This window comes from Salvelinus alpinus, chromosome 26, assembly GCF_045679555.1.
Source record: "Salvelinus alpinus chromosome 26, SLU_Salpinus.1, whole genome shotgun sequence".
In the NCBI taxonomy this organism is placed as follows: domain Eukaryota; kingdom Metazoa; phylum Chordata; class Actinopteri; order Salmoniformes; family Salmonidae; genus Salvelinus; species Salvelinus alpinus.
The window spans coordinates 1,938,827-1,947,680 of record NC_092111.1 but is presented as its reverse complement, the minus strand read 5'-3'; the positions used below and the strand labels follow the sequence as shown (position 1 = coordinate 1,947,680).

The window sequence follows — 8,854 nt, the reverse complement described above, 5'->3', positions numbered from 1 at the left end:
TTTGTTGAAGAAGTATGTTAGAAAGTGTAAGCAGAGTGAGCTATACACCGGATCGAAGAGATGAGGAGAAATGGAAGTAAATGAGGGCGAAGTATCAGAGGTGGTAAGTGTGGTAAAGTTCTTGGAGCCCGAGGCTTGCACCGTGGGTCAGGATAAAGATGAGTCTGTGACGGTAGTGACATTTTTTGAAAAAGTGGACCCTTGCCTTTTGGCTGATTCATTTGTGGTTTCAGGGTGGGTGAAAACGTAGTTAAGTGCTGTGGAATTGGTGAAGGTAACCCAAAGCATAGTCGTGGGAAGTAGGGGTGCTGCGGATGCTGCCGCACCCCCCGAAAAATCTGAATAAAAGAAAAATATGTATAGTTGAAGTCAGAAGTTTACATACACTTAGGTTGGTGTAACGGCTTCCGTCGTTGGAAAGAGAGGAGGACCAAGATGCAGCGTGAATATCATCCATATTTAATGGGAAATACTTAAACACCGAACAAAACAACAAAAAGGAACGAAGACGATATAGTCCCGTAACGTGAACACTAAACACTGGTACAGGAACAATCACCCACAAACAAACAGTGAAAACAGGCTACCTTAATATGGTTCCCAATCAGAGACAATGACAAACACATGCCTCTGATTGAGAACCATATTAGGCCAAACAACAAACCCAACATAGAAACACAAAACATATAATGCCCACCCAGCTCACATCCTGACCAACTAAACAAAGACTAAACAAAGGAAATAAGGTCAGGAACGTGACAGTACCCCCACCCCCCCCAAGGTGCGGACTCCAACTTGACAGTTGGAGTCATTAAAACTCGTTTTTCAACCACTCCACACATTTCTTGTTGACTGTGCTTTTAGAACAGCTTGGAAATTTCCATAAAATTATGTCATGGCTTTAGATACTGCTAATTGACATCATTTGAGTCAATTGGAGGTGTACCTGTGGATGTATCTCAAGGCCTACCTTCAAACTCTGTGCCTCTTTGCTTGACATCATGGGAAAATCAAAAGAAATCAGCCAAGACCTCCACAACTGGTTCATCCTTGGGAGCAATTTCCAAACGCCTGAAGGTACCACGTTCATCTGTACAAACAATAGTACGCAAGTATAATAAGTATGGGACCACGCAGCCATCATACCGCTCAGGAAGTAGACATGTTCTGTCTCCTAGAGATGAACGTACTTTGGTGCGAAAAGTGCAAATCAATCCCAGAACAACAGCAGAGGACCTTGTGAAGATGCTGGAGGAAACAGTTACACAAGTATCTGTATCCACAGTAAAACGAGTCCTATATCGACATAACCTGAAAGGCCGCTCAGCAAGGAAGAAGCCACTGCTCCAAAACCGCCATAAAAAAGCCAGACTACGGTTTGCAACTGCACATGGGGACAAAGATAGTACTTTTTGGAGAAATGTCCTCTGGTCTGATGAAACAAAAATATAACTGTTTGGCCATAATGACCATCGTCATGTTTGGAGGAAAAAGGGGGAGGCTTGCAAGCCGAAGAACACCATCCCAACCGTGAACCACGGGGGTGGCAGCATCATGTTGTGGGGGTGCTTTGCTGCAGGAGGGACTGGTGCACTTCACAAAATAGATGGCATCATGAGGCAGGACAATTATGTGGATATATTGAAGCAACATCTCAAGACATCAGTCAGGAAGTTAAAGCTTGGTCGCAAATGGGTCTTCCAAATGAACAATGACCCCAAGCATACTTCCAAAGTTGTGGCAAAAATGCTTAAGGACAACAAAGTCAAGGTATTGGAGTGGCCATCACAAAGCCCTGACCTCAATCCTATAAAAAAATGTGTGTACAGAACTGAAAAAGCGTGTGTGAGCAAGGAGGCCTACACACCTGACTCAGTTACACCAGCTCTGTCAGGAGGAATGGGCCAAAATTCACACCAACTTATTGTGGGAAGCTTGTGGAAGGCTACCCAAAACGTTTGACCCAAGTTAAACAATTTAAAGGCAATGCTACCAAATACTAATTGAGTGTATGTAAACTTCTGACCCACTGGGAATGTGATGAAAGAAACCAAAGCTGAAATAAATCATTCTCTCTACTGTTATTCTGACATTTCACATTCTTAAAATAAAGTGGTGATCCTAACTGACCTAAGACATGGAATTTTTACTAGGATTAAATGTCAGGACTTATTGTATTTGGCTGAGGTGTATGTAAACTTCTGACTTCAACTGTATTTTGGGCCTTTAAAGAAAGGAAAGGGGAAATGTACAACTGAATGGATTCAACTGAAATATGTCTTCCACATTTATCCCAACCCCTCTGAATCAGAGAGGTGCGGAGGGCTGCCTTAATCGACATCCACGGCGCCCGGGGAACAGTGGGTTTAACTGCCTTGCTCAGCAGCAGAAAGACAGATTTTTACCTTGTCAGCTCGGGGATTCAATCCAGCAACCTTTCGGTTACTGGCCCAACGCTCCTACCCACAAGGCTACCTTCCGCCCCCCAATAGTCCTGTATTAGCGGACCTATATAGCCGAATGCAGCGCGGGCAAAAACTCCCTACATAGCACCTCACCCACAAACTACTTCCCCACTACTATGACCCGAAGTGGCCTTGTGATAATTGTTTGTGTTTCTGTTGGTCAGAGGGAGCAGGTTCTCCGTATCAAACGACTGGGGACAAGAGATGTGAATTGTTTTGTGCTCAAGAAAAGGGTGCCATTGAAAGGAGTGATTACTGGGGTAGCGGTAAATATGAAAGAGGACCAACTGAAGGAGAAGATTCCTAGTGTTCGTGATGCTCATCGTTTGGTGCAACAGACAGGGTGGCATGAGTGGAGAAACAGAAGAGTCGTTGTCTGTTCTTTTGTGTTTTGATGTTGAGTCTTTGCCCGACAAAGTGATGCTAGTATATATCAGTTAGGAGCCGTGTGAATAGTAGATCTGTACCAGTACAGAGGGATAGGCCAACAAGTGATATAATGTATGCTTCAGTAAGATTGGATTTTTTGAGTTTATAGCAATGGTTATAAACTATACTACAGGGATGGGACGTTAGTCCCAGAAAATGCAGGTTGCGGTGGCAGCTGCAGAGAACTATTTGGATGTACAAGATTTGACGTCAGAGGAGTTACAGGGTGTATTAAGTGGTAGTGTCCCGTCCTTTCAGGCTGTTGGCCTGAGTTAGGACTAGTTAGATTTAGTGGAGTAGGGTGGTATTTTTTTTGTTTTGTTGTTTTGTACTTTTACCAAACAAGGTCGAGAGCCATGCGTCCTTCGAAACACGACCCTGCCAAGCCAAACTGCTTTTTGAAACACTGCACGCTTAACCCGGAAGCCAGCTGCACCAATGTGTCAGATGAAACACTGTACAACTGGTGACTGAAGTCAGCGTGCAGGCACCCGGCACGCCACAGATGTCACTGGGCGTGATGGGACAAGGAAATCCTGGGTGTCAAAACCTCCCCTAACACGGACAACGCTTGGCCAATTGTGCAGCGCCTCATGGGTCACCTGACACAGCCCGGGATCGAGCAAGGGATTTGTAGTGACGCCGCAAGCACTGCAGTGCAGTGCCTAAGAGCGCTGCGCCTCTCTGGAGGCCCAGGGTGGTGGGTTTTTAATGAGTGTAGGGTTAGATGATTGGTAAAAAAATATATATATATATATTATTATTTTCATGCAAAGTATAAGGGAGTTATACTCCAGTGTAGTTGGTGGCGGTAATGCAACATTTATTGGATGCCAACCGCCATTAAACCAGAGTGGGCCCCCAAGTGGCGGAGCGGTCTAAGGCACTGCAGCTCAGTGCAAGAGCTGTCACTACAGTCCCTGGTTTGAATCCAGGCGTATCACATCCGGCTGTGATTGGGAGTCCATTATGGCGGCGCACAATTGGCCCAGCGTCGTCCGACTTTGGCCGTCATTGTAAATAGGAATTTGCTCTTCACCGGCTTGCCTAGTTTAAATAAAGGTTCAATTTAAAAACTTTTTTTTTTAAAACCGCATCGAAGAAGAACATCTCTTTTTACACAATGCTATCTAGCTATGTGTCTTCTTCACAATTGTTATTTGATTAAATGTGTAGCTAGCTTGCCTCAAAATCAATACACTGTTTCGTTGGAATATCACTCACACATTGGCTCAATGTTTGATTCACTATCTCCTGGGATCTAGCCAGCCAACCCTTAGATCTAGTATCTAACGCAGAAATATTAGAGAAAGGAGGAGATAGGAATCGCATCGGCAATAAATGGACCTACGTATTATGCCCCACCCAGCAGACTGTCGACCAATCGTGTTAACGTTGTCATGCTGCGTCGCTCAATCCCTTCTCAAAGTCAGGATATGAGTTGATTAGCCTGCTATTTTCCTCGAAAGTACGTAATGGCATGATTCCAAACTATAAGATATTACAGAGAACGTTAATTATCTCACATTTCTGAAAATATTTGTAAAGTTGTACTTCTTGTTCACGAAATTGTTGTAGCTAGCGCTGCCATTCACGCCTTGCAAGAGAGCTCTCCTTGTCCCAGAATCGCCCGGAATGCCCATTGACGACGCCTGGGCGTTAGCACGATTTATATGGAGTTTCCCATCTCCTCAAAAGTATATCTGGGTAATGTAGCAAACCCAAGAAACCTCTGAAGAAGGACATTTCAGAATGGCCGAGTCACCTCTGTCCGGTGTGAATGTAGTGCTAGTTATGGCATATGGCAGCCTGGTAAGTGATATTTTAAATTCATTACTAGGCGCAATCAATGACTTAGCTATATGTACACATCATTGGGTGCAATCCGCGAGAGATGTACCGCTAGCCAGCCAGCTAAGCTATGCATACAAATAGCCCCTGATGAATAGGCTAACAACAGTTAGCTATCTATCTAACGTTAATGTTACAGCTTCTTTGTGATATATGGTTGCATGTCACATGCCTTAGACCAGGGGTCTCCAATCCTGTTCATGGAGAGCCCTGCCTTAGACAATCGGGGTATATTTCACTACTTAAAATGACTTATAAGTAGCACAAACTGGTATGGATTGTGCCTTTTTTTAAAGTAACCTATACTAATATTGCTTATTGCTAATATTCTTGACATTCTGACTTGGATAGTTTTTTTGCACAGGTGTTTGTATTGCTATTTATCTTCGTCAAGAGGCAGATCATGCGTTTCGCTATGAGGTCCCGCAGAGGACCCCATGCCCCTATTGGACACAACGCACCCAAGGCAAGACCCTCAGCTGTCAATAGAGACAAACCTCTCGGTCATCTCTCTCATTTACTATTATCCTACTCTATGCTGCAATCAATCAAACAGATTAATACCACAGTATGTGTTATCTTTGTATGTTGATGGTTTGAGCCTTGTGGGTGTTTCCGCAGGGTTTGCGGGAAGAGATTGACGCACGCCTGTCCAAGGTTCAGGAAATCCGCTTCGAGCCGCGTCTGCTCTCTGAGGAGGATGATAGGCTGAAGCACGGGACACAGTTCAGTAAGTCCCCATTCAAATGTATACATGCAACAAATTTGTTCTCTGTAGTGGACAAGATGTTGTGTTTTTATAGTACTGTAATAGTATCATTAATGACCTCCATGATATTCTCAGGTTGCTACAACTACCTGTACAGGATGAAGGCTCTAGATGCCATTCGGGACTCGGGTAAGAGCCGATAGTAGAGATTTTAAGATACCTATGGTTTAAAGCATGGCTGTATATTCCAATTGGCATTACGTTCTCCTCTTTCTTATAATTATGCGTCCTCTCTCCAACCCCAGGGATCCCGCTGCAGGAGATGGGCCGCAACCCGAACGCCATCACAGGACGCAGTTTCCGCAACTGGCTGCTGGATCTGCGTAACTCCCACTCTCTGATCAAGAGCAGCCGTAGCACCCTCATTGACAACCTGTTGGAGGGATATGACAGTGCACGCCATGGCACAGGGGTAAGTGTTTGTGTGTGATTTTTTTTTTTTTTTTTTTTTGTGAATTGACTGTTTTCGTGTAGACAGTGTTCGTCAGTGGAAGTGACTCTGTGTTTTAGGTATTTGGGGAACAGGAATATATGAAATACCAGGATGCTCTGAATGAACTGGCTGATGTGTAAGTATTATTACAAAAAGTAATGTGTTTGCTCAACAAATAAATATATCAGTAGGAAGAGATGTTTTTCGTCCTCAACTCCTCATCATGTCACAGAAATCTTCACTCTCACGTTATCATGTCATTTAATTTCAGTTTGACACTACCCTCTCTCTTCTCCCCTCAGTGTGAAAGCCTACTCCAGCACCACCAGTCTGGACCAGCATCACCAGTCAGCAGCCAAGGACCTGACAGGCTCCCTAGCCCGCAGCACCCCCTCCACCATCCAAGTTACCTACCTGCCCTCCACCAGCCAGCGCAGCAAGAGGCCAAAGCACTTCCTGGAGCTCAAGAGCTTCAAGGACAACTACAACACACTGGAGAGCACCCTGTGAGAGGTGACTGTTGGGTCAGTTAAATTTCAATTCCTGCTTGTTGAATCCATAGGAATTGTATTCAATAGCAATAATTGGAATTGTGATGGAATTGACCCCAGCTTTGCTATGGGGACTATCAAAAACATTGTAACAGATCAAGCATGTAGTGTATATACTAAAGCTTGCGGAAGATTGCATGTACGTTTTACTTTATTTCCATTGGCAATAAGGAGAATTGTCCCATAATACAAAGCATTTGAATAGAGTCCTATCGTCATATCAGGGTCTTTATCCCAGGAATCTACTATGAGTCTATGGTTCTTCAATGTATTGGTGCTGACACATACACTAAGGACAAAGACCATTGTACAACAGTTATGCATTACAACTGTAAATTCCCCCTACACTTGAATTGTAAGTTTCACATGTATGTGTTGTTTGTATAGATGAAGAAAATATATTTATATTCCAACAGCTTTTTTTATTTTTATTAACCATGCATGGTGATGTCTTGTTGCTCCTGGTTCACACTTCCAGGAAGGAATTTGAATGCACTTTGAAAATAAATAGCAAATGCTAAATTGGGCAGTTGGAAAATTGAAACAGCTACTTTCCATTTCACTTTGCACTTTGCATTTACAATTTTCCCTTAATCATTTGCCATTTTCTGTTTAGAATTTCCGTTTACCGGTTCCAATTTAAGCAGCCATTTTCATTTTATTTTAACATTGAAATGTCATTGTGGCAAGAATCATGAACACTATGAAAATGTAAACGCATTTATCATTTTCGCATTTCAATTGAGAATCTAAGTATTGCAATTTTGAATTGGCACTGAACACCCTCCATAAAGTGTTTATTATAATAATGCTTTTTTGATTTCTCTAAAGATATCTAACATGTGGGACAGAAAAAGGAGGGAACAACTTTTTTTCAACTACTTTAAATAAGCTTTATTTTGACAAACAAAGACACAGATAAAAGTACAAAGTACAAAGACTACATGCACAAAGCTACTACACAACTTATCTACAATAAACAGAGGGACGGTTTTCACATTAAATATTATTGGTTTGTAAAAGGGCCCTTAACTGTAACAGAAAAATATTTTGTTTAACAAAATAAGAGCTCTTAAACCAGACAGCAAAATCGGTACTAACGATATAGGAAAATACCACACAATGGTTGCGTCCCAAATGGAACCATAATCCCTATGTAGGTAACTACTTTTGACCAGGGTCCAAAAGGGGGAATAGGGTGCCATTTGGGGGACACACTATAATCATCAGAAGTTATATGCATGCAGGGTGTAATGATAGTGCGTTAAACTACCTCCTTTGAAATTATACCATCTATGGGGGCCTCCCGAGTGATGCAGCTGTCTACGGCACTGCATTTAGTGCTAGAGGCGTCACTACAGACCCGGGTTCGATCCCAGGCTGTGTCGCCACGACCGGGAGACCCATGAGGCGGCGCACAATTGGCCCAGCGTCGTCCGGGTTAGGGGAGGGTTTGGCCAGCCGGGATGGCCTTGTCCCATTGTGCTCTAGCGACCGGGCGCATGCAAGCTGACTTCGGTCGCCAGTTGTACGGTGTTTCCTCCGACACATTGGTGCGGCTGGCTCACGGGTTAAGCGAGCAGTGGGTCAAGAAGCAGAGCGGCTTGGCAGGGCCGTGTTTTGGAGGACGCATGTCTCTCGACTTTCGCCTCTCCCAAGTACGTACGGGAGTTGCAGCAATGGGACAAGACTGTAACTACCAATATCACGAAATTGGGGAGAGAAAAAAACATACCATCAAGGCCCAACCTCCATCTAATTTCAGATAAAAACAAGTAGATGAAATCAGAGACATCTTATTGTTAACAAGCAACTGCATGCCTGTGTGTGTAAGGTGCACTGCAAACACAGGAGTGTGACCTATGGACCGTGAAGCGGAGGTGTCCTGGTTAAATAGGCTACGGAACTGGGTGCTGAAAACTCCCCCAGTGTGTGTGAGTAACTGCTTTGTCTTGATTGTCTCCCTAGGGTTAACTAGAAAACACAGCCATCAACTATTTTAAAAGGTGTCAATTGAGCACCAATTTGAAAATGAGCTCACTCCTTATATCAAGTCATTCCATATATTGGCCAAATTCCCAATTCTAGATACCACTTGGGAAAAGTTGAGAGAGACAATAATGCACACATAAAACAGTCTCAAATGCGGTTATGCCTCAAGCAATAAAGTAATGATGGAAATGGGACTGTCACTGTAACCAGAGTGCTTTGTTACCATCGGGTTTATCTAGTGTATGTCAGGCGTCAAATCACAACGAACCAACAGATATCAGTATCAACGCTAGGAGCTGGCTATATATATATATATATATATATACACATATACACACACTACCATTCAAAAGTTTTGGGTCAC

The 8,854-nt window shown here is 43.4% G+C and overlaps 1 protein-coding gene across 4 annotated transcripts; it reads left to right on the top strand.

Annotated features, from left to right (window-relative positions):
• The first annotated feature begins 4,247 nt into the window (after positions 1-4,247).
• LOC139554431 (protein C1orf43-like) lies at positions 4,248-7,042 on the top strand. 4 transcript variants are annotated; one of them, XM_071367200.1, is made up of 8 exons: positions 4,248-4,362; positions 4,473-4,706; positions 5,110-5,211; positions 5,367-5,475; positions 5,590-5,643; positions 5,760-5,926; positions 6,025-6,083; positions 6,250-7,042. In XM_071367200.1, the coding sequence occupies exons 2-8, from the start codon at positions 4,647-4,649 to the stop codon at positions 6,455-6,457; spliced, it is 759 nt and encodes a 252-aa protein (XP_071223301.1). In that variant the 5' UTR covers positions 4,248-4,362; positions 4,473-4,646; the 3' UTR covers positions 6,458-7,042. The 4 variants fall into 4 exon arrangements, with proteins under 4 accessions (XP_071223301.1, XP_071223300.1, XP_071223303.1 ...); XM_071367199.1 differs by having other exon boundaries at positions 4,260-4,706; XM_071367201.1 differs by lacking the exon at positions 4,248-4,362 and having other exon boundaries at positions 4,495-4,706; positions 5,097-5,211.
• Positions 7,043-8,854: the final 1,812 nt, after the last annotated feature.

Coding starts and splice junctions, on each gene's coding strand:
- LOC139554431 (XM_071367200.1), top strand. CDS start 4,647: ATGGCCGAGTCACCTCTGTCCGGTGTGAATGTAGTGCTAGTTATGGCA. Junction 5,212..5,366: donor TTGGACACAACGCACCCAAG/GCAAGACCCTCA, acceptor GTGTTTCCGCAG/GGTTTGCGGGAAGAGATTGA. Junction 6,084..6,249: donor CTGAATGAACTGGCTGATGT/GTAAGTATTATT, acceptor TTCTCCCCTCAG/TGTGAAAGCCTACTCCAGCA.